Here is a 26,527-nt window from a genome sequence, read left to right as displayed (position 1 = left end):
AGATGACAGTAAATGTGTCTCTTCTCTCTGACTCTCCAATATCCCATTCTCCTCAATATGAATTCTTGCAGGTCCTGTTGTTTCACTTTATGAGTTTCACGCATGCAACAAGCTGATTCACAAAGATCAGAGAGGGAAATCTTAATTCAGGTTTATTTTGCTGAGCTTTAAGATTTTATATTAATGGGTAATTTTAAAAATAGCCTTAATTTTCACTATTTGAAAATGAAAAATAGATGAAGGGCAGTCATAGTCATGAATATGTTTAATAATAAGGGACTCGTGGTTACATAGCACTGTTATTAGTTTAACGTTCAGAAAAGGCAGAACTATTCACCAGTTAGAACAACTGATGAACAAAAGCTAATGACAATGTATTTTATTGATATATAACGTTCTATCTACTGAGCAAACTATTAAAAGAATGAATATAGTTAGATTATGAATATGTATCCATAAGAAATTTGCATTTGTCCTAAATTTGGATGAGAGGATTATTTAAGATTTCTATGGAATATAAATTTTAGAAGTTTTGAATTCAGAAATATCCAAAACATTATCTTTCTTGTAACAGACCTATTCCATTTCATTTAACTAGTACAGAATTTTGCTTTCAAATCAGACCTGTCTTAAGCAGATTTCAAGATGCCCAGAGAAGCTGTGGGTGCCCCATCCCTGGAGGTGCTCAAGGCAAGACTGGATGGGACCCTGAGCAGCCTGAGCTGGTGGGGGGCAGCCTTGCCCACTGCAGGGAGGTTGGAACTAAATGATCTTTAAGGTCCCTTTAACCTAAGCCATTCTATGATTTTATGACCTCAGAGATACCCAACCATATCCCTGCTGGCTTTGAGACCATCCCCTTCCCATCAATCAAAAAGCAATGGACTTCACAGTGTTGAGGACAGCCTGGCCTCACCTGGCCGAAAGGAAGAGTAAGTGGCAGAGCTGCCAGGCTCTGCCATACTATAAGTCAAAAAAAAACCTTTAACTCAAAAAAAAGTCCGCAAGTTGGGTATCTGGTTTTGTCACTGCTGCAGGAGCAGCTTGGGGAGGAAGATATGCTATTACAAAAGCCTCCTGCCTTAACACATTCAGGTTTTTCATGTGTTAACATAGCAGGAAAAAAACACAATAGCAACTGATATCATTTGAAATCAGGTTAGGAGAAAATGTAGTTTTTCCTAACTACTGAATCCAGGAAGGATTTAGATCCATCTTATAGCAGCCTACACATCTTTTGCTAAATAAGTTACCAAACACAGAACAAACAGATTAAAGTACTGTTGTAATAGTCATTGGTTTTCCAGATTTCAGTACTCAAGAGTAGAGCAGTGAAGTGGCTGGTCCAAGATCACAAGAGCCAGATAATGAATTTAGCTACCGCATCACGAGAGCACCTGGAAAATCCTGGGGTCCTAGCTCCATCCTTGTGTTCAAACTCTTCAGTCAATATAATTCCCAGACACTAGAGCCATGGAAATACTTGAAGATATGATCGGGGAATGCAACTGTATAACAAAAACATCTGCATGCTTTCTGCAAGAGTGACGCAGATAGACATTAGGCAATCTGGATGAAGATTTTCCCACTTCTTCTGCTATCTAGTTAACACATCTACAGAATGTAATACAGCTGAAGAATGAATTCCTTTTGGTAATGTTTTTGCCTCACTGTCTCTTGTATGTTATACTTAAACTCTTCCCCATGTATACAAAGAGTTGAGTGGATACAGCATGCACTACAGCACAGCCCTGGGAATTCCACATTTTCTTGAGTCAACCAAACTGTGCAGTGCTATTTCCTACCCAGTCTCCCCAGGCTCAGCCTTCAGCTCCATAGGTGGAACTGCTCACCCTTGGCATAGCACACTGGGGCTCTCTCACTACTGGGAACTGAAGCATTTTGGTGCTTCAGTCACTAACACAAGCTGATGACAGGGTGAGAGAAATCTCCACTTACTCCTTCCCCCCATCTGTTACACGTTAACAGGCAATCAATTAGGGAACCACAGGGAGAATATGGCTGTGCTGGGGAGTAGGGCTTGCAGGGAAGCAGTCTCCCTTCCTAGGATGAAATCAGCTGACATAATACTAAGGCTGATTACAGGCTCTAGTTACTGTTGCTCTGCATCATTTTCAACTTTTCAAAACTTCCTAGGTTTCTTTTTCCTCTCTCCAGGTTAAGCCTATATTCTGCTCTGCCACAGAGAAGTTATTGTGTTGCTCCCATGAGGGGTTAGTTTTTCAGTATCTTCCTGTGTAAAGAGCCCCTAGGGCTTTGCTTCAGAGTAATACTCTGTCCCTCCTTTAGTACCTGATTGTGCCAAAAAGAAACACTAGGAATAGGTCCAAGTGCTGGAGAAGGGACAGAGTCTGTGCTGACAGTCAGAAGTGCGACTGAAAGTCCAATCATAGGAGATTCAACAATGACAAATCACAGAAAGTCTGCCAGAGTACAGACCACTGCTGTAGGGATGGACATGCTTTCCACATGGTATAATGAAAGAGGAAGATTCAGTAGGGGAATACAAAATGATCATCTCCATAGCAGTATAGTGGCAAGGAGATACATCTGGAATCTAAAAAATTAAACTAAAAATAGTCAATTCTGTAGAGATCCCTGCTAATCTGCACTCTGTACTGCTCTGTTCAGTCCAGAACTGAGCATTCTTAGTGATGGAGTATAATTAAGTTTGACTGGCCCAGTCAAGGAACAAAAATAAATGGAGTGCCTTCCCCACAAGTGGACTTATTTCATTTCACAGAAGTCAAGGGAGTGCTGGCGTGGTAGGCTGACATCAGCCAAGTACCCACACAATGGCTTGTTCACTAGATTCCCCTCTCTCTCTAGTTAACCCACTAATTCACTTTCCGTCGCAATATGAACTATTCTGTCCTTTTTTTCAGTTAGAGAGTGTAAGAAACAGAGAGAGTATCAGTGTGTTCAGGCACGTTTGCTCATACACAGTCTGCTTGTGTAAGTACACTCAAGCATCCAAGGATATTGGAGCTCGCCTGTATGCACTCCTACTTTCAGCTCTACTGTTGGACCTGCACATGTACACATCTGCAGCATGCCTTTGGCACTCAGGACACAGACATACACCTTATATGTGAATTGTGTATGCAAGATCGGTGAGCTGCAATTTGTCAACATATATATGCACTGAGGTTATCAAAGTAATCTAAGGAATTTCTGATCTTTGGTTAAGACTGACAAGAATTGGTACACTGTACCTTGAATAGTCCTCTTGAAGAAGGCTTTGCACGCCTCACAGGAAGCCACACCGTAGTGGTACCCAGAAGCAATGTCCCCGCACACCAGGCACAGCCGCTTGGGGATCGCATTAAGCATGTACTCGCACTTGGTGGGTGAATCCTCCATGATGGCACTGGCGCAGTCATCATAACGCTTACGGCAGGACCCACCGCCAATCCCTGTGCCATTGAACATGGGCGGTGAGTCCAGGCCATTGGGGTGGCCACCCATGGCAATGCCGTAGCCACCGCTAGCATCGGAGGAGCCACTTGGGCTGTGGTGGCTGATGGCGTCGATGCCAGATGATGGGCTGGAGGGCTCGGTCTTGATGAAGGACCCACAGCTGGAGGAGAGGTGCCGCTCCTCCGTGGCCATTCTGCCGAGCAGCCTGCAAGGAGAGAGCAAAGGCATTCAGTAGCCTCTTGGCTAAGGAGCCCTCCCTTTCCCACCTCAGTCCAATTCCAGTTGGCTCAAGCAGTCCAACCCCACAAAGGTACTTCTCCTCAGGGATACGAACACAGCTCCCTAAGAACCATTTGCCTACTTCCCACCAAATCACACAGAGAAAGTCAAGGCTATTCATGTAGATCACAATTTCAGGCTGTTCACAGGCTGCAGTGCTGGGAAGGGGTATCAGTACTGATGAGGCAGAAGCTACCCAGAGCAGATAATCCCTGGGACAGCAGAAAGAAATGAGCCTGTTTGTGGCTGGCCAAATGAAAAAGATTCTCTGTTAGTTCAGGATTCCCCACCCTGGCTCTAAGCAAAGAGTACACAAGTGAACTCTGCAAGAAGGATCTGTTCAGAATGGATTTTCTTTTGTAATACAGAAGACTTTGTGTTATTTTCATGTTGGATTCACTCCTCCTCTTCATTAACATCACTAAAATGAGAGCTCAGAAGCTGAAATAAACTGATCTGCTCAAAAGCTTCATCCAACTTAATCTTAAATATTTATCTTCCTTCTGTTTACTAGCATAAGAATAGCAGGGGGAATGGTTTTAAGTTGAGACGGGAGATTTAGGTTAGATATTAGGAGGAAGTTTTTCACTCCGAGGGTGGTGACGCACTGGAACAGGTTGCCCAGGGAGGTTGTGGATGCCCCATCCCTGGAGGCGTTCAAGGCCAGACTGGACGTGGCTCTGGGCAGTCTGGTCTAGTGGTTGGCGGCCCTGCACTTAGCAGGGGGGTTGAGACTTGATGATCTTTGAGGTCCTTTTCAACCCAAGCCATTCTATGATTCTATGACAAGACTTTTGCATAGAAAGGCTTCTCTGAAATTTCCACTTCTTATAGAGTAATATACTCTAAAGTATATGTAGGGACAGCATCTTTACCAAATTTGAAAGCTTTTATTACTATTAACTGCAGTCAAAGATAATCTTATTGCTCATATAAAAGTTCAGTCTATTTTTAGAACACTGCTAATTTTGATGATATCATATGGAAATGAGCTCCAGGGATTACTTGTTCAGTCTATGAACAAATTAAAAAAAACAATCACTCTATTGTGCATGCTGCATTTGCAGTCACCCAGGTTCCCTCGACATCTCCTATTTCTCCTTCTCATGACATGTACCTTTGCTATGTTCTCCTAACTCAGCTTTTCATTATCTATTTAATTGTTCTTCATGCATTCACGCAGAAGTTTTTGCAAACCTCATATCTGTTTCATCATCCATCTCTGAATTTCCTCTAGATTGGCTATTTCTGTTCAGTCCAGAATAATTCAATGAGGCAACTCCTCAGTAGCGTGAAACTGGCACTGCTCCATCACTTCTCTAGCTGAAGGTCTGGACAGCAGTCAAGACAAAGGTATGCCATCAATTACGTAGTGACATTACCATATTTTCAATGTTATTTTCACCCCATCCTTTATATAACTCCTTATATTGTTTGCTTTTTTTTCCCTCTTAAAATGAAATTGTTACCATTTCTTTAACAGACAGTATCAGCAAGTTACTTACTGAGACCCTCAGATCTCATTCTGAGTTGCTGCAGTTAATTTAGAATCCATTAAGATCTATGAAAAATCAAATTAATGCCTTCTGGAATGCAACACTACAATAGTCAACAGTGCACTTCATCTACCACTGTGCTGTCCATGCACCTAGCTTTATTACAATCCTCTGGAGTTCTCCAGTCTTTCTTGATAATGTATTGTCATCTACAGAATCTCATTGCTCGCCCACTTCCAAGATCATTAATGCATGGATCAAACACCACAACACAGAACTTTCTGGGTCAATCATGCTAACCTTTATCATCCTGAAAACTGACTTCCCCTTCTTTTCTGGGTAGGGTATACCTACCCTTTCTTTTCTGTCTCAGACACTTTTAAATTGATAATAGCATTAACCTGAGAGGGCAGATTTTCTCTCTAGCAAGACAATTTGTCAGCGGCTTTTAAGAAAACCTAAAAATATGCAATCGCGTGATTTTCCTGATGACATGTCCAAAGAATTCTGACTGCCTGGGGATGCTTGAATTTCTTCTTGGAAGCTCTGCTGGTTTAAAGTTACCATCCCACAGTCATGTGGGTAATTTCTATTTCTATTTCAGTTTCAGCCTATTTACCTGGTATTTATGGCAACTCCTCCTGCCAAGAGATCTGACCCATCAGGTGACAGGACAAAACATTTTGTGACACAGCAACACTGACGTGCATACATTACATACATCATTTCTGTGTGTCTATTGATATGAATGTACACGTCTGATATGCAGCAGCTTTACAGTTCCACATCCTTATGATCTCATTTGACCCAAGTATCTCTTAATTTCCTTTCTCTGTTTCATCGTCAGTGTTTGACCTCATCTCCCATCTATGGGATCGATCATACAAGTCCATTATTTGGCAAGATGGCTGACCTTGAGACTATGGGCAGGCATCTCACATTCCTAGGCTGCTGCTGTTACTTGAGAGAAATCCAGGGTCTAGTCTCACTCAGAGACAGTGTGATGAGTTGATGAATCCCCATGCCCAGAAAAGCAGAAAGCAAAGCAAAAAGCTGCTGTGCTGGCCAGATTCCGGAACCTTTCCCTACCTGAGAGGTGCATATGTAATAAAAACCTGAAAATCACCAGGCACAGAAACATGAGATTAGTGTCAAAGTGGAAAGCAAAACCACCATAAAAAACTTTTCTGCACTGAGGAACTCTACAGTAAAAGGAGTTGAAGTTGCAGTGTTAAGGGCAGACAGAGGACAACACTATGAAAAAGGCATGACAAAGAGGTAAGCTGAACTGTCAGATTCAGTCAGGTAAGTTCAAATCCCAGCTTCCGTCTCTTAAAAAGCCCAGAATTCACTGACTGGGAAGAAATGAAGAAGCAACAAACAAGATTCTGAGCTGTACTGGAAAAGATACTGAAAATTGGGAGTAGAAGGACTTCAGAGAATTAAGGTTAAACAGAGGTGACAGTAGTGCTCTGTGCCTGTGCTTACATCTGCTCCAACTAGGGCATAACATTTCACATTCTTCATGTTAGCCATGTATGAAACAGACTTATCCTGGCACACCTCCTCGTCTTAATGGCACCCCTTACAAATCCAAAGTCAAACCTGAATACAGAAAACAAAGCTACTACTGCTATAGCTGGTTGTTGGAGCATGAGGCTACTCACTTTTTCAGATTCAGAAGTATTTTTGGAAGTCCTGTCTACCATATTACTAAGTGTAATCACTATTTGTAAGACAAGATCCCACAGTGGAGTTTACCTAGGAGCACTGCTCTCCCAGGCCATCAAAAACCAGAGAATCACAAAAAGGAGGGGACTGTTGTTTGTAAATACTTCTCAGAACTGCTGTCATAGGTCCAGACCTTACTGTTTAAAGAAGATCTTCATTCTGAACTGATAGACCTGAAGACTAGCACTGTTTTGTCACCTAAAACTTATGGGAAGCTGGATTTGCCTCAAACAGACTCAGTGAGGTATTTCCCTCCACAAGGAAAAAATAACAGAGAAGAAGGTGAGATCAGTCTCCTAGGACCAACTCGACTCACAACCTCAGTTATGGAGGCTGCCATACAGTGACTGTCTGGTGGTCAATCAAAGATAGCAACAAACCCCTACATCCTTACGGTCGAGGATGCTCCTTTCCCTCTCAATGAGACAGTAACACATAGCAAGTTCCGGTTAGGTTTGAACAAGTGCTTTACAGACAAAAAGCCGTTAGCACCAAGACAGACCAAAGACCTAGCTAGGGTGCATCCACTCATTCCAGAGGTTGTGTTTTAATTTCGTGTCCTCTCGTGCAACTTGCATACTTCATGAATGGGCAGCAGACACTGAGTTAAGCCTCTCCAGCTCTGACTTTCTACAAGTCCCACAGAAATCCCACTGTGATTTTTAAACAGACTCAGTGTGTCCCCAGGAAAGAAAAAAAACATCTTGAACTTCAAGAAGAACAGTTAAATGTTTTTTGCAAAGAGTTCAAAGTGATGAACAGCCATTTTGCTCAGCTCTAGTTACCTTAATAGGAATATAAAAGGAGAGAGACTTGATCCAACTCTCCTTCGCGCTGGCACAGGAAACTCCGTTACTATTTCTGTGCCCATGTAACAAGCTTAGAGGTTCTAAACATTTCATTCTTTTCACCTTTCCTCATCATAGGTCATTCCCTCTAATCCCTTTAGCATCTTTGTGGCCCTTCTCTGGACTCGTTCCAGCTTACTTGGGTCTTGCAGCAAGGTGCCCCGAATTGCACACTGCAATGATGCCACAGCACTAGAGGGGAGAGACTCTCCAGAAAGTGCACATTCAGGCAGACTTACAGGCCAACCATGCATAACTTCACCAGCCATTAGCCTGCACACCAGCTCACTTCACTGCATACCCACTGTCTCACCAGCTCTCTGAACTTAACCTGCTTAGCCACCTTGCTATGCATAATATGAAATTTGGATTCCTCCTGTTCTAAAGTAGATCCAGTATCATCTTTAAAGCACACACCATTAATTGTTACTTACTTTATCGAGGCAAGGACTTTTAATAATGCTCATTTTTTCAGCCTAGATCTTTTTTTTTTTTTTAACACTGATTTGTTTCTAATATCTTTCAGTTGTGTCAACTGTAAATTTAAGAACTACATTTTTTACATGTTCCTTCAGGTTGCTAACGAATATTTAAAGCCAAAACATCACCCTTTTGGGCACCACCTTTGCAGAAGGATAAAGAATGTCTATAAACCTTCTGTTTACACTCTGTCAGCTAATCCATGATTCATTTCACAGGATTTGTATCAAAACCAATTTGATCTAATTTCCCTAATAAGATCTTGCACAGCTTTGTGTCAAAAGCTCATGTGTGGTCCAGAGACAGTCTATCCACTGCTTTCTTTTTGCCCACTAATTATCTAATTGTATCAAGAAAGGTTACTGTCTGAATACTCTCATTTCATAAACCCACTGCTGTTTATCACTGACGATGTTGTTAGCCTTAGTGTGTGCACAACCGCTGTCAGACAAGTATGCTCTGATCTCGGTGATCCTGGATGTAAATATGCAAGTTTAGACCAAGTCCATATTGTGCTTTAGGCACTCATGTGCCTTTAGTGTTCTCTCTTTTGGGCAGTGATGTTGATTTAATGTTAGAAATATCTCCAATTCTTCTCTATCCTTTCAGCTTTTGCTACTTCTCTACAATGCTTATTACACATTTTCTGAGGGTTTGGTGTTGGCTTTTTTTTTTTTTTGTTTTTGTTTTTTGCCAGAAATAGTCATTTGTACCTATGTTCATCTTATTATCCCAGTTCTAGATAAGGAAATGGCATCAGTATTTCCTAACTACAAGCCTTTACTTGCCTCAAGAGACAAAAAAGACCCAAAGGTGGGTCACAGCCACTTAGCAAGACAGCTAGAACAACATCTGTCTCTGTTACAGAAGGTAGCTTTCCCCTACCAATAGGATTCTCTATCAGCTAACATATCCAGAATTCAGTAACTTCCATCTGAGCAGCTCAAGTGCTGATGCAAAACCAAGTATCTGACCCTGCACGTTCTCCATGCAGCGCTCCCTACTCCAAGTAGGAGCTAGGAAAGTTTAGAAGCATTACTGCTGATGTTCTCTAGTGGATGATCCTCAATACATGATCTTCAACAAGAAAAGCAAGGTTATCTCAGTGCTATACTCATTTCCTGAAGGAAGGTAGGAGTGAGTATCAGAAGTTCTGCCATGTAGACCAGTCCTTCCGCCAGTATTTTCTGATTAAATCATATAGCCACCAACACAGCATTCTGGAGATTTCCAACATTAAGACTGAAATTGTCATTAAAACGTATCTGAAATATATCTGTATAACTACTATGAACATGGGTAATGAGTGAGCAAGTGAACACTCTCTCATAAATTCCTCAGAACAAAACCTTTTTTTTCCCAGGTACAAGGAACAATGCAAAAGGTCAGAAATAGGCTTTTTTGCTGGTTCTCACAGATGGACCCGGACTCCAGACAGAATTACATTCTGAAAAGTCCTGCGATCTACCATAAAATTGAAAGACCCTGCAGGCAACGTGCCTGTACAGCTTGTATCTTCCAGGTGCCCTATGGCTGTGCTTGTGGCTCTGTGCATTAGTCCTGAAGGTCACAACTGGGGAGTCCTCACAGTGAATTCAAGCTTTACTGAAAAAACTGAGAAGGCTGCCACTATAAATCTGTTCACTTTATGTCCCAGCTTGTGGCAAAACCATGCTTTGGATTGCACAGACATTTTTAGACTACCCGTGGAAGATCAAAGACTCTTTAATAAGCAGAAACACCAACATTTAAACAAAGATTAAAAAAATCCAACCTTCCATGGTTACAGGCCTATTTTTACTTTCAGTATTCATTAGCCCAGATGACAAACTTACATTGACTGTAAATGAGATGTGCATATCATGCCATGATGCCATTTGGGCAAGACAGACTTTGTGTCCTCTGTGGGCCATAGGAGAGAGCTTCACAACTCACAGCTGGCTGACAAGCACTAGATCAGCTTCTCAAACACTCACTGCAACCCCGGGAGCAAGCCAAATTTTGTCAGGTGGCTTTTTTTAGATAAAGAAGTAAATAATGCTTTCCAAGTGGCAGGCTAGACATGACAGCTGCAATATTAGCCCGAGTAATTATAGGGTGCAGGCACAAGGCGTTCATACCACAGGGCCAAGTGGCTTCCACCTGTGGGTCACACTCACACCATGGACAGCTCACACACAGCTCTGGCTCTCAGCCTCCCACGTGCTGGGGGGGTGCAAGGCCTGTCCTGCTCTGCTGCTCCATTTGAACCTCAAATGAGAGAGACATCATCTAGAGACATCACCTGATCCCACCCGACAGATCTTCTCCACACAACAGTCTGAGAATAATGGGATCTGCTAATGTGCCAGTTCTGTGCAATAGGTAACTGCGCCTAAGTCAGCCCTAACCACCATAGCCCAGGAAGCTGTTCTGGGAGTATTCTACGTATCCTCACCCAGGGCAAACTTCGTTTCTCTCTGGAGGCAAAATCCTGGGTGCTGATGGCTTAATTACTAAGTTGGGTGCCAGATCATAAACAGAAATTGCCAAGATACCAGTACCTAGGTTTTAGAGGGTTTTTTTCTTAAATCACGGCATTTTGCTTTGCTATATAGGATATGACAGTCATAACCTCAAATCAACCTAAATATTTTTCTCTGGGGTGCAAGTACGATTTCTAAGGGAATTGTTGTGCTTGCTAGCAGCAGCTCCCTTTGGCTTTTATAGGCTATGTTGCTATCCTGCAAAGTATGACAAGACCCAGAGACACTCTTTGCAAAGCATTCATTCCTAGTATAGCCACACAATAAATACCACCTACTTGCCTACAGAACAAACACCAACTATAGCTGAGCAACATGTTGATGAGTTTCCTTTCTCATCTGGAGTGGATGGCACTGTGTGACTTCTACCACAAACACCAACCTGGGCAGCCAGGTTATAACAAGGTGCAGTTGCCAGCATTTTGTTATAAATGCAATACACCGTCTTAATTCTAATTGCAGTCTTTTCTGTTGCTTCTCACTTTGCTGGGCATCTGGACCTGGCTTATTTTGTACAAACACATCACACTTGGCTTGTCTTTTAAACTTACTTTGAAGAGAGAGGTGGATTTTTAAATTTGCTTTGTAATCTGAGGAGGTCAGGCAAAGAATTTTTGAGTCAGGAGGCTGAAGCATCTAAAAGGTAAATATGACAGGCAACAAAGTCCTACAGCTCCTCAGCTGCAAGAGTCTACCTAAAGACCTGTCTCCAGCGATCAGCCCTGAGAAGAACTGCATTATATGAGATCTCTTGAAGTGAGCTGTGGCATGAGACCAGTTCTGCCACGAGACCAGTTCTGCCATATAGACTGGAAGAAGAGATTCCTTGCACAGGAGTAGGCAAAGGAGTTCCAAGCTGGGTTCTTCTGCTAGATAAGGAGATGCAGGACAGCAAGTACACATACTCTGGCTCTTATACAAATAGTATTTGCCTGTCTAATACTCAGAAGATGTTTTATCCCTTTGACCCATTGTATAACCAGAGCACAGTTACATATCAGCAGATCTGCTCCAGTCCAAGTTAGCTCGCACTGATGAAAGCTGCCACAGCAAACTTGTCTGGAGGCTGCTTAATAAACAAAAAGCCTTCTCACGGGCAGAAGACATTATGGATTTCCTGCTAGCCTTCATCCCTCTTCTCCTTCTTGTAATTTCTCTTCACACTTAAGACAACACTCTTGTTAGTTAATGGTAAGAAGTATTACACAGATGAAGTGACAATTAATCTGGAGGTGTGACATATATTATCAGTTCACTCTCTTATTAACACATCGCCTTTTGAAGGTACCTTGCCCTATGGTGTACTAATGGCTGTCCCTCCAAAGTGAACTGCTTTAGCACTTGAGCTAATGCTTCTGGCTTACACTTACTGTTGATATCACTATGAAATGAGGATCAGGATTCACTTGCCATTCACTGCTCATCTAAATTCTACCATCACCCTTTTTTCCCCCGCTATCATTCTATATTTCACATTTCCAGGCTGTCTATACCTTCTTCCTCTAATATTTCTGCATTTGGAATAATGCTCACACCAGTTCAACATTTTTGCTTGCGTATGGCAAAGCTGGATACAGTAATCCCTATTGAAATGCTTGGCTAGACCTTCATTTATTCTTGAATGTTTCTTTATACCTTGTCTATCTAGGGCACTTCTAATCTATATCTCTCTTAGTACCTTCAGTGTCCTTCAGACACTAGTGAATGATACTCATACAACAACATATTCAGTAGAGCACTTCAAACACTCGTACGTCAGAATTTTGCTTTCACCTTTTCAGCTGAGCAAGGAAAGGAAAGCCTCCAGAAAAGTCATTCATGTCACATTCATTTTTGCATCCTGGCCTGATCCATCGTCTCATCTCACAGAGACCTCTTTTTTCACTCAGTACCATCGTAGCATTTCTGACAGAGAACTGCCACCAGTGCAAATTCCTCAGCCTGCCCTTCCTTGCATTTCAACATACCCACTGAAGGCACTCCTTTCTTCAGCCTTGCCTACAATTCATGATGAAAAATGGCAGAAAAAAAATAAAAAGAAAGACACAGAAGTACTGTTTAATTCCAGCAAGTGTTTGGGAAAGGATTTAAGATGGAAGCTACCTACCTATCAAGGACATAATCCTAGAAAGAAATGTGAAGAAAGACTACAGAATTAACATTTCTTCTGAATATGAGTTTACTGAAAGGGTACCCAAAGTTTATTCAGACAAAATCTGAACGTGTGTTCTCCAGTTTGGAGGTATTCAGGAGTTCTCTGAGTGACTGCCAATTTTTTGGAAGGTTTCTACCTCTTACATCTCAACACTTAAAGCTGTGGCAGGACTCTGCCTTTTTCACCCATCCCTGCCAAGACAATCCAGACAGGACAGATGGGCTTTGCCTAGATTCCACCCATAGCTCTTGGAGAAATCTATAATTAAGTGACTCATCATTAGAAACATTACTCAAAACTAGACGGATCCTGAAAAAACTGACTAAAATTAGTTTCACATACATTAGAGCATGGAAAATAACAGTGGGCAATTACTACTTTTCAATTTGAAATTTTTTTATTTTTTTTTTTTAAATCCCTGGCTCTCCTGGGAGCATTTCTAAGATGATATAGAAGCAAAGCAAGGTAACAGTGTGAGAGCAAACACTGAATCTGGCACAGGGAAGCTGTCTCAGAACCATCAAAAGAGTGGAAGTGGGATTGGGTAGAGTGGTGGGGAGACACAAAAGAACTGTGGGGGGATCAAAGGCAGGCAAGAGACCTGTGCTGCAAACGAGCCATGATGCAGCACAGAACAAACAGAGAAAGAGATTACAGTGAAGAGCTGACTGTGGCTAACAGACACCATAGGTCTGGGGAGATCATTCTGCACACCTTAGACTACTGTAACATACAGGATTATCATTAGCTACCAATGTAAGATATCCCCAAGGTTCACTTTTGCTGAGTCTTTAAAAACCCACCTCTGGTAGGTATTCAGCAGATATTCTACAACACTTTAAGTAGCTAGTTGTAGCTGACCTGAATTCCCACCTTGAACCCTAATGATTTGTTCTAAGTCCTCTTCATTCATCCATCTTTCAGACTATCCCCGTTTCCTTCAAGTCCACTTGACCCTCAGGCCCCACAGTGTCCCACTTGCCTGCCAGAATCAAGAGATGAGAACAGTACCGGGAGCAACAAATCCCTCTGTGGTCAGAAATTTGTGTAACAGAACAAGTACATGCTTCATTTTCCCCATCACTCTGGCTTATCTTGCACATTCTTTTATCTTGAAACCAACAAAAACTCCCACCCAAAACAAATTATATACTTAAATTCCCTACATTTTCCTCACAAATTAACAACATTAAGTATGCAACTAAATGCTGTTAAAAAAAATAAACAAGTGTTCCTTTCTATTATGATGAATAAACCTCCTCATCCTAGGAAGTTTTCACTTTTCCTTCTTAGTGTTTTGGAATGTGAAAGAAAGAAAATCAAGCTGCAAGGTTTTCAACCTCCATTTTACCTCCTGGTCCCTGTCTTCAGCATCTCTACCAATGGGCCAAGACACACACAATAACACAGACAGATGCACAGCTAGGCACCTACAAAGATTTACATCTGCTTCTGCACTTTCGCACAGTACCTTTCTGAGATAGGCTTTATTCAATAGGGCATCTGTGTATGCGAGTTATACATTTACACAAATTCATCACGCAGATATACACAACCCCATTCCTCACCTTCAGACATCTCTCCCTTCCTCATTATGTGGATGCACCTAGGTACCATTCCAGTAGATTCACTTCAGGAGCCAAACTATGATCTCATATTTTCAGATCATCACAGAGAGCATTCAGATCTCTACAGGAAATACGGTACAATAAAGCAAAAGATAAAAATAATTTTAAAAAAATCAAATAAAAAAAAAAAAAAAAAAATGAAAAAAAAACCCCACTGCCTAACAGGGCTACACCAGCTGCAGCCTGCACCCTGACCATGGCTCTATGACTACCAGAGCATAAGAGGGAAAAGCCTGCACATGATTTTACATATGTCTGCGCTCTGTCTCATTTAGTATTTGAACACTCTTTGTTCTCCGTCCAGAGGTCTGGAGCCCTTGGCAGCCACACCTTGGAGGAGGCTGCCCTCTTCAAGGAAGGGATGGAAAAAGAAGCAAGTTTCAGCAACCCCCGGCCCGGGGTGACCCAGCCCACCCTGCCCACACGTCCTCCCCGCTGCGCTTGTTCCGTATGCCCTTGGAATGCTATCACTTATTATCACGCTGACTTCTCCAGATGGGGCATTTTGGCTATTGATCTGATAAATAAACAGCCTGCTCGCTCGATCAAAATGTTATTTTGCATTTCAATTACTGTTCACTAATGCAACCTTCATCCTGCCAAGAGCGCTGCTGGCAATGACACTCGACCTGGCACAGGCGTTTGCAAGCAAATTCGGCAGCGCCTGCTGCAAGCACCTAACGGGATTACCAACCTCCATTAGATACATAGATGGAGAAGGAGATGGACAGGCATCTCTGGGCTGAGAGGGGAGCAGATGCATGCAGAACAGAAGGTGTGAGAAACCTGGACAAGAGGTGGGGATAAGCAGAGGCAGAAATCCATTTACAACACAGCTTTGCCAAATATTTTGATGGTGGGAGGTCTCAAAAGCTAACTACATCCCCTCCAGCCACCTCCCCTGACAGCTCATAGCAGATAGTCTGAGCTCACTGTGTGCGAGCCATGCAAGAGTTCAGAGCAATGGGAAATGGAAATCAATGTCTGGTGATGAGCCAGCAGTGAGCACTGCAAACCCATCAGGACAAACAGGGCCATTTCTGAAGCAGGTTCTGCAGCCTAGGTACACCCGCGTTCAGCTGGATGAAGGATGCAGCGTGTAAACCTGAAGCAAGGAAACCCTATAAGTCCTTGACGGTTCCTCCATTAGAGTAGGAAGTACAAAAAAGAGCGAGAAAGGGGTATCCAGATCTGTTGGTAAGACATGGATCTTTAGCAGGTGTTGGTCTCTATTGAGTCAGCATTCTGTTCACATTAGGGAATACTTTGCCAAATCTCCAAACTGATTTCACTCAAAGCCCACCAGTAATGAGAAACACAGCACAGCAAATCAATGAGTGGCCACCAGCAGTGAGGTCAGGCATAGCTCTTTGGTTAAGAGGCAGCTTTTAGTCCCGAGCTCTTCTATTCACGTGATGTGCTACACCAAGTAGCCTTGCTCTAGCTGTTTCTGCAGCAGACTCCTACTGTATGATGCAGAATGCACCTTGCCCCCCACCTTTTTTTCCTAAATTTCTAAATGCAATTTAACATGTACCATAAGCTGACCCAGCCATTCAACATCAAGTGGTGTTAAGTCCTGTCACCAACCACTGTACAGCATATAGGAAGGTGCTGGATTTAGCTCCTAGGAGACAAAGTAATACACATAGTCAAGAAAGTGCATTTATTGTTATTTCAAAAATCCTCTGACAAAGATCTTTCACCAGACCTCGACTGTCTTCCATTTCATTGCCAAACAGCATCCAGACTGAAACTGCCAGTCATCTATGAGTTAAAAATAAACAAACCTACATAACACCCTGACATTATATAAACGTAATGCTAAGTATAACACAATGAATGAAATCAATGTGATGCATAGGGACAGGATCTATAACTCCACACATTCACTCATACTTCATCTGCTTTGTGTGCCCAGCTCCCTCTGCCCTTGGCAAACCAGGCATGTCCCCAACCTCCTCTCTCAGGCCAGGTCTGTGTGTATCTCCCTGTTCACATGCTTCTTTGGAGTCCAATCTATTGGAAGAATCTTATCTAGAAGTAGAGTCTCTGATCCATTTTGGACCTAGATTACATTTCTCCCCAGCACTAGGCACCCATGCCCCAAACACAGACCAAGGACCCATATATATGTTATTGCTCCTAGTCGCTGGTTCTGTACTTACGACACACGACAGTCAGATATAAGGTACTGAGTCCTCACAATGCAGCCAAAAAGTCTCATACTCTAACTCCAAACTCACACTAATTTTGTAGACTTCAGCAAATCACTGCAGAACTCCAAGACACCGCTTCGCCAACTGAACAGCACAGATACGGTCCTGAATGACCTCTCAGGAATGTCATGAGCGTTAACCAGAAACTGTGCTTGAAAAAATGGAGCGTATAGATGAATGTGTTAAATAGAATGATGGACAGATGAGCTCCCATGCTCAAGTGATGGCCTATGGCTGAGAGAAAGGCTGTTGATGTAGTCTACCTAGACTTCAGCAAAGCCTTGGACTCTATTTCCCACAGTATTCTCCTGGAGAAGTTGGCAGCTCATGGCCCAGACAGGTACACTCTGCTGGGTAAAGAACTGACTAGAGGGTTGGGCTCAGAAACTGGTGGTAAACAAAGTTAAATCCAGCTAGTTGTGCCAGAGGAGGTTCAGGTTGGATATTAGGAAAAACTCAGAAAGAGTGGTCAAGTGCTGGAATGGACTGCCCAGGGAAGAGGTTGAGCCACCGTTCCTAGAGATGCTCAAGAGATGTGTAGATGTGGTACTAAGGAACATGGTTTAGTGGGCAGTATGGGTGGCTGGTGGACAGTTGGACTACATGATGTTAGAGGTCTTTTCCAACCTCAATGATTCTATGGTTATCAGCAGAATTTGAACATCCTTCTTCAAGACTGTAGCCCAGAGCTTAGCCTGTGTAAGAAGTGTGAGTAGTTACGGTTTTCTTGCATGCAAGCTAGCCAGAGAGGAATTGGCTTCACAAATCTGTATTACACAGATCAATTCTGACCTCCCCTTGCATCTGACTCCCCTTTAAACCGAATCCCCTGTGACCCAGTCTACACAATAACCTTATCTCTAATACTGCCTAATCCTACCTCCAGCTCCCTGAGTGCTATTTCACATACCAACTGTCTCCTGACCACAACACCATACAACCCATTATTATGTTTTCCTCCATAGCTAGACTTTGCTAGAAGTTCTTCATCAAGAACTTATTCTGTTAAAAAAAGATTTTCTATTTCCTTACAGAAAAATATCCAATTTTGTTTTGTACTGTACAAATTCCAAAACAAGCATAAACAAAATGAGATGTTTAATTTTGCTTTGTTCCTAGTACTTTGTTTAGCCTGTTGTGTGCTCCCTTGTGTTGACTGACCAAGCATGCACTGTTTCAAGAATATACTGTAAAAAAAATATTGCAAGTTTTCTCAAAATAACTTTCAACAGATTTTCTACTCAGCTTAAAATTTCATGCTGCAGCCAGATTTAGGATGAAACAACATTGGCACTCCTTGCATCTTGCAAACAGCCCTCTGCTTGCACTTCACTGAGCAGGTCTCTTTTCTTGGTACGTAATCAGAAGCACATATGCTCTAATGTATATAGAGGTGTTTTGGTACATTTCTTATGTCGTCCTCTTCAGTGAGGCAGCTTAATCAAACAAATACTGGCAAATAAACTACATCTAAATCACCCAAAAAATTGGAACTCTACATAAAAGTTCTGGAATTCAAAACTATTGTGGAAGCTATGATTTCAATTCATGTGAAACAGTCATTCTGTATTACTCAGCCTTTTTACATGGTAGGGATTAACCACGTGTCAAGGAGCATCACACAGCCAAAAACCAACCCTCTGTTTTGAAAGCTGAGTGCAACTGGAGAAATCCCACTCTGCCTTTCCATTGGGCGCCTTTTAAGCTTTACCCCATTCCTTCTGCATCACAATGAAACGACTGCTGGCATGTGATCAGACACTCAGAAATCCTGGCTCCCTATCAACTTACAAAAATTGACCTGGGCATTTTATCCACTTTGATGAGAGCTTGAATGAAACTCTTTTTTCATTCACTCATGAGGAACGCTGCTTCTTAGCACCAGCACAAGTGCTTCACTTTACAACCTATTGCGGAAAAACTGTTGAAATTAGTATAAATATCCTACCTGCTACCTGAATCCTACCCAGTATTTTGTAGCTACAGTCAAAATAAATCACAATTGTTTGGAATAAGATCCTATCTCTTCATTTAAGTCTTGATCCAACTACTACTGAAATTAAATAGAGTTTTCTGTTGATCTGAACAGGAGTTGGACTTCAACATTCAGATAACTCTTCTGATCCTGAACACTGCAGCTATCTCATGCCCTTCACTGGACTTCTGGACATTTGCCTTCTAACGTAAAACCACAACTTCTACAAACACACTTTTACTTCAAATATTCCTGTCTTCCCTCTGTTGGGAAAGATAAGTTTGTCTTGCTTATTTGAAATAAAAGTGTGTTTGATAACCAAGATCCTATTCCTAAACCATGGGTTACAGTGAATGTGTCCACACAGCTCCATCATCTGGTGCTGCACTGAGCAGGTGACTGGGTTGAGCATCCCTTAGAAACCACACTGCTGTCAGCTGTGACAGGCTTGTCCACCCAGTGCAATTCACTCCAGAGAGGAAATCCAGCAACAACAGGCTCCCTAAAAAGGTCTATCAGAGATCCATCTAACAGAAACTCATCGTTAGCAGATAAACAGCCCAAGCTCTAGCAACTTCTGACAATTATCCTGCTTGCAAAGAAGAGGTCTGTGTTGAAGCAGTTTTCTTACTTTCCACTTTCTCATTCCAACATTCTCAAAACAGGGTGAACTGAAGGAATCCAAGCTACAAATCAAACAGCTACAAGTAGCAAAACCTTCTCCAGAGAGAATTCCAGTCCATGGGATTAACAGCAGCTACGTAGTAGGAAAAGCACTGCTTATCCCAGATACGCCTGAACCGCGCGTTCTGGTGCACTGAGGTACCAGCTGCAGTGCTACTTGGCATCAACAGCAAACCGGGTACAGAATAGGCTTGATCAGCAAGGGAGCCACAGAAACTGGACTGCAGTGCTAAGAGAGGTAGTTCCTGACCATGCACAAAGCCAGTGCAAACACGAATGTGTTTGTTTTTCTATGTGTTTTTTGTGTGAATAATTTAGCTGTTTAAGTTCCTGACAAATCTGTAAACTCTTCAAAAGTTCCTCCATCCCTGCAGAACTGCTGGATAGAGTTTCAGACTGTTGAGAGCGAGCCTTTTGATACAGACATTCCAAATACTAAAAGGAAACTATCAGATTTGGTACTGCAAAAAACTCACACAACTACAACATGAAATCCTTCCAAGACGACTCATGGCCTATAACACTGCTGGAAGGATCCACAACCAGTCAGACTTGGGACAAGGTTGTAAATATGAATCGTGCTTCCTGCAAACCTATACTCACTTTGGAAGACTAAAATGCAAAATCAAGTTGTTCTGTCCAGCTTCAACCTTAACAATGGAAAACTTAGCTGTTTTGCAAAAGCACTGACTTGTAAAGCAGCCACATCACTCAAACCTTGTGAATTTCCACCAGTCCAGACAGATTAATATTAGTCAGAAGTTGTTACAAAACATTGTCTCGCTCTCTAGCGACAAAGTACATTTTAAAAAGCCACTAGGTATTGCAATCCTCCACTTCACATAGCACCTAGAAAAGCCAAGACTGGAGCAGCAGCAGACGGAGAAGGGGGTTATGGATTCTGGTGTATACCATCAGAGCACTGTTTATTCTAATCAATCAACTGAAAAAGTAGCAGCTGAGAGTAATTATTAATAATCAAGTAAAATTGGATTATTTCTCTGCACTGCAGTGTTGTCTGGATTGAGAGGCTGGTGTAGAAAAAGTTCATCAGAGCAAGCTACTGCAGTAAAATAGCTGACCTCAGCAGTTCATCAGAGAAGATGGAAAAAGGAACCTCAACTAAGCATATGGGCATGCTATCTGCACTGCATGAGGTCTAACAAAAATAATTATTGGAAGGCAGCTGAGTCTAGACAGTCAAATCATCATATAGCCAGCTGTATATCCAAATGACAGCAGTAAGACTTACTGCCAATGCTTTCCAGTTCTGAGGGATTTTGTTTTTTTTGTAAGGAAGGAGTTCGGATCTTGTCTGAATATGCTGTACCCTCTGTGCAACTGTGGTCTTGGTTGACTTTATACTCAAGCAATGGAATGGAAACATTACATTATACAATGCATGCAATGTATACATGCAATATGATGAAACATACATCAGAAAGGAACACTGTACCAAACATTTTACAATATACTCAAGACCGGATATTCGATGCTTGCCAAAAATAACCATAATGTGGCACTGGATCTACATCTCTACTTTGCTAAGTCTAACTATCCCTGGGGTAGGCTTTTCCTCATCACCTGCAGCAAACACTGCTTTCAGTGTCCCACGGCAAACACCAGGTGCACTGGTCTACTTATTTCTATCATATTCTTTTTTATCCATTTCAGGAAGTGAGGAGAGAAGGGAGACATAGTTTAATGTTTTTCTTTGAGTAAGATCAGCCTGGAAAAGTTTTGATAGTGTGGATCATCTACCAGAATAGAAGAGCACCATTAATGCTGCAATGTTAGTGCCTGCTTTAGACATCAGCCCACAGAACAGCAGGTAGGAATGGGATGAGGAGAAATAGCACTGAATAATCAGCACCTTGGGTTCTCTGTTTGTGTGGGAAGAAAGGGTTAAGCCTGCCTTGAGGTTCTCTTTGCTCTCCCCAGTGTGTGCAAGGCCAGAAATCAATCAATCGCACTCTCTCTCCTCCTTTTCTTCCTGGGAACCACTGCAGGAATATCGTGCTGAGGATCTTGTTTAAATCCACGACTCTTCTCTGTCAAGTCAATTCCTCCTGCCCTCCCTCAAGCCCCCCCCAAAAAACATCCCCTCCCCCTCTCCCTGAAAATGGGTCTTCTGAGCTCGTTTTGCTAATGTATTCTCAAACCAAATTAGGGGCCCTGACTCTCAGTGAAGTTCGTGAGTTAGTCGCCGCGATGCACTGAATTAAAGATACCATCTCGGACTCAAATCAGATTAGAGCCCACACACACACATGCAAAAGCCCACTTTCTAATCAATTTTATAAAGGGCCTTCAGCAGAGATACACTAATGGTATTGAGCTAAGATCTTTAAACTAAGTCTGAAGAAGTCTGCGGAGATAAAACACACACTGTATTAAAGAGAAAGCTCTTCACTGCGCCCTTCCCACTGGGAACCCAGCGCACACTGGAAGAGCACCTCACAACACGGAGCAGCTCTCCTGAACCCAAGATGTTCCCTCCCACCTTCCTCTGTTGTTTTCCTCCTTCAGACCCTTAAGTCCTTTCTTTCACTCACTGTCAAGCTGCAGCAGAAGGTCCCTGCACTGAGGGCAGAGGAGATGGGAGCAACGACGCCCTGATATGTGCTAGGAATTAGACATAATGAAAACATGCAGATCCTTTTAGGCCTTTTCCATAAATCTACAATCAATGGGCAAGGCGAGCGATCAGCTGCTCAGGTTTGATTAGAGCTCCTACTTCACTGCAGCTGCCCTGCAATCACATATAAGACGTGAGGCACTGCCACACTGGTCGGTGCGTGTAGCTGGGATGCCACAGCAGCCGCCTGCAGACATGTGGGAGCCCCTTGCCATGCATTGACTCTCCTTAGAGCAGTAGCTGTGCACACCTGGTATCTTCACATCCTTCTGTCCTCGTATCTGGTTAGCAGTGGAAAGTCTCACGTGTGGCATCACGTTTCACTCTCTGAAGCCAACTCTGTGAATTGAAATGTGGAGCCCAGAAAAGGAAGAGCAAGATAACATAAGAAAAAAAATTGTTGGGCAAGATTGCCCACAGATGGTGGCTTTGAAGGGAAGGCAGAAGAAAGCGTTTATAAAAGAAGCTGAAATTGGTGATTTAACATAGCCCAGCAGTTGCTTGGTCACCAACAGACAGAGAAGAAAAGCAAACTGAAGACTCTGTTTTTGCAAAGTGTTCTGTGTCAGATTGGGAAGTAATTTTCTGCTCTGCTTCAATATTTTCAGTAAAAGCACCTTAAAATATTTCACACACTACAAAGTCATACCTCAGAACCCAACATCAGTCTTTGTAGCTACTCACTTTCTAAGATGCTGCTTCTAAGAAAAGGATGAGTAGACATGTGCTAAGGTAGCAGAAAACCTGCATCTTAACGACAATCCTATCAAAAACAGAAATTCCTCTTTAGCTGTGAGAAAAAAAATGCTTCTAAGATCCTCAAAAGTTCTCAGGTGCTCAAGATTTTCTTCATTTCTGAAACTCTGCCTAGCAAACTGAATTGTGATATTCTGCATACACAGCAGAAACTCCCCTCAAAATATTGACAAAATACATTTCTCTGATTAGCTAACATACATGCTAGTCTATCAACACACTGGAAGAGACCACTTGAACTTTCAGAGGGCCAGCCTTGAAAAAAGTGAGTCTTCCCTGTGATTTCCAACAGCAACAATTTTTCAAGAGCTTGAACTCAGCACACTATTAGCACAGAACAGTTTCTCAGAGTTCAGATGGGCTCTGCTCTTCCTGAGACAGCTTCAGGCCTCATACCACTGTGGAGTTTTATAACGTTCATGTCCTGAGGATGATGCCAGTTTTCAATGCAATTAACCTTTACAGCCTAATGAAATGGCTCTGTTGGCTACGGCAGCAGCAAGGAGCCCCTTGACACTGGCAGGCTCCTGAGGATGGGTTATCGAGGTTGCAGAGCATCACTGCTCCACTTCTATCTGCAGGCTGCAGCTAATCAATGCCAGACCTGAAAGGAGCAGGCAATGCCAGCCCAGCACCGCACTCCAACATCATATCGATTGCTGGGAGGAGAAGGGACTTGAGTCTGCGCCCACTGATCTGCTGTGTCACAGGCAGCATTCTTCCAGGAACGTACTCGGCAGCAGAGCACCCAGCTGGGAGAAAGGGGAAAACTACTCAGATGAGAAAGAGTTACCTCATATATGACACCATGGCATGGCTTAGGAAGAAGCAGATCTAGGACGAAGCTTAGGGCTTTTGTGCTTGCTGATTTATCCTCCTTAGCTGAAGTACGATAGGCACATCAGTACTCTCAGGGCTGGGTGACAACTGCTGTACCCCAAGGGCTGAATTTTCTTTCCTCCCAAGAAACAAAACCACAACCTGTGCATCGCTTCACAAGAGGCCTCTCATCATGCAAGACTAACAGCTTCCTCCTTTCTCCATCTTCGTTGCTCTTCTTTCAATAAAGCTTGCTTTCACTTGCATTATTTATGGCATTTTCCCAATACTGTGTGTATCTTTCAAACATAGACCTGGCTCAAACTTCAAGAAACACATAATACCAGAAACAATTGTACTGATCCACTGTGAGAAAGATACATCCAAGACTCCACTCCGCATCCTACCTGAAACTCTTCTTCCTTTTCATAAACTTGATCAGTGAAAAATAAAGGGAAATAGAGCTACCAACAAGCTGGCCTCAGGAGCTTTGAGGTATTGTCCACATGCACCTTCCGCTAGGAAACTTTCTTGCTGTCAGTGATGTATGGTCCCATCTTCCAAGGACTGAGTGAAGGCTGCTGAGTGACATCCTCTCACAACGAACTTAGGTGCTGCTGGTGGTGGCAAGAGACAAACTTAAGTCATAGCTTTGCCCCAGCTACTGACCTGGGAAGTAATTAACTCACCACTACTGCCTTTCTTCAAGTTGCAGGCTCCCAAGAATAGCAGAGGCACATAGCATTCACACTGGTAGAACTCAAAAGCTTCAACTTGTCCAGCCTGGAGCAGATCAAGGGAGAGGCCTAGCTGAGCGGAGGGTAGAAATGAACCTTCAAGCAGATAAAAAAGGCACATAATGAAGTCCTGGAAAGCCCCAGGTTTCAGTAAAGAGTCACAGTCAAGCCAGAAAGGTAGGAAAAATTGGAGATTGGGTAGGAAAAAAACACCAAAACTCTGAAGACTCCAACAGATGGCAGAAAAGAAAAATAAAAAACAGGTTCTGGTAACTGTAAATCAAAGGCAATCTGGATCAGTTTGCAGCAGATCTACGTCAAAAGGAGACTGTCAACAGGTAAGCAGGAGAAGCAAGAAAAACACTGTGTCCTTTGTCTTTGGCACAGAGTATGAATAGATGCAGGGCATGGACAACACAATATAGATGCTGCAGGGCAAAAAGGTCTCTGAAATTAATGCTTACGCATGCAGTGCAATACACAGGGGCCTGCTCTCAAAGGAGGATATTTTCCAGAACTGCAGAATGTGCTTATCTCCATATCTGAGTGTGAAAACCAGGACTGCACGTGCAGCATACATTTATATATACAAATATAGGAGTCTGCTTGAAAAAGAGGCAAAGGATTCTTTGCCATTCAGCCCCAAATGAGCAGGAGTGCTCCCATCTTTCTCTGACCTATGTCAAGGTAGAACAGATACACTTGCGCAGCACATAAGATTTTGTCTAGATTACAGATTCAAGTTAAAGGACTTGGTATGCGACACCCATCTTCAGGAATTTCTTTCCACTAAAGCAAAAATAAAGAACAATCTGATTTGAGTGATTTTGATAGGGCCAGCTTTATTATTAAATGCATTATTGTCATTAAAAAAGTGTTTCACAGACCCAAAGTGTTTGTCTCATTAAAGTATCTTCCCATAAGAACTTGGATTCCAGAGACATACTAAAAAAAGGAGATATTTCAACCCACAATTTACCAGCAGGGGAGAGAATTGGAGACTTAAGTCTTTGCTCAGATCACCTAAGGAACTTATAGAAGAGCTGGGAACTGGGCTTTGATCCTGATCCCAGATATACAACAGCAGAATCGGAAGAGTTACTTTGCATGCTTCCAAGAGCATGGAGTACATTTAATATATCAGTAGGGACAGAATACCAAAGAAAATGAACAGAATCGGAAGAGTTACTTTGCATGCTTCCAAGAGCATGGAGTACATTTAATATATCAGTAGGGACAGAATACCAAAGAAAATGAAATTGCTTCTTAATAAAAACCAACAACAATAACCACCACTCATCACAAAATCTTTAAAATTTGCTCCAAAACTCATGCTAAAAGTACATCTAAAGAGTTTTCAGGATTTTTTTTGTTCCTTTGTGATATGTTTGCTTACATTTATTTTCACTCAGAAATGAAAACTATGCAAGGACAACTCATTTCGGCACAGCTAGAAAAAAATCCACTTCCTCAAGTTAAAGTTTTACTCTTTCCTTGAGGAAAAGAAAAAAGAAAACATCCTAGAGAGAATTCCCACCTGCTGGGAGCATGAACCAGATAGAAAAATGCAGCTCTCAACAGCAGAAACATCTGCTTGAGTGCCTGTAGAAGGAAGGAAATAGGGAAGGGATCCCTCTGTCAGGCCAGAAATCATCAACTCTGCTCTCTGAGCACCGCAGCTAGGTTTGGGGAGTCTGTGCTGCCATCTTCAGGGATGCTCGCTCTTTTCCGTGACCCAAAATCATAAATGAAGGTAAACAAGAAGGAAAGAATTTCAACACAAAGAAAGAAAACAAGGAGATAACAGCTCCACTCTTTTCCCTCCAAGGTTGCTGGGTGCCTTGTGGACAATCATGGAAGTTAGAACTGGGAGAGCCAAATAAATCCTGCCTTGTCCATACATTCCCAGGCTGTAGTGAAGCTAATCATTGATGCCTAGCCCTGTTTGCTTTCTCTCTTCTAATCCAGAATGAGATTGGGTGATTATTCAGTGTACCTCAATAGCAGATGCTCAGTCGATGCTAACTAACCATCTTCTTTACAAAGCAATTTCAAAGAGACAGAGAGATCCTGACCCCTTCCCACTGGGCTGAATTAAAATGAAACAGTTAATTGT

General features: G+C 42.5%; 1 protein-coding gene across 2 annotated transcripts in view; it reads right to left on the bottom strand.

Annotated features, from left to right (window-relative positions):
- Positions 1-26,527, bottom strand: part of ESRRB (estrogen related receptor beta) — a 156,527-nt gene that overhangs the window by 31,823 nt on the left and 98,177 nt on the right. For both annotated transcript variants that reach the window (XM_021402918.1, XM_021402917.1), the window contains one exon: positions 3,237-3,646. In XM_021402918.1, coding sequence (XP_021258593.1) covers positions 3,237-3,646 — 410 coding nt within the window. The remainder of the gene's footprint in view (positions 1-3,236; positions 3,647-26,527) is intronic.

Source organism: Numida meleagris, chromosome 6 (assembly GCF_002078875.1).
Source record: "Numida meleagris isolate 19003 breed g44 Domestic line chromosome 6, NumMel1.0, whole genome shotgun sequence".
NCBI lineage: Eukaryota > Metazoa > Chordata > Aves > Galliformes > Numididae > Numida > Numida meleagris.
This window is presented reverse-complemented; position numbering and strand designations above follow the sequence as displayed.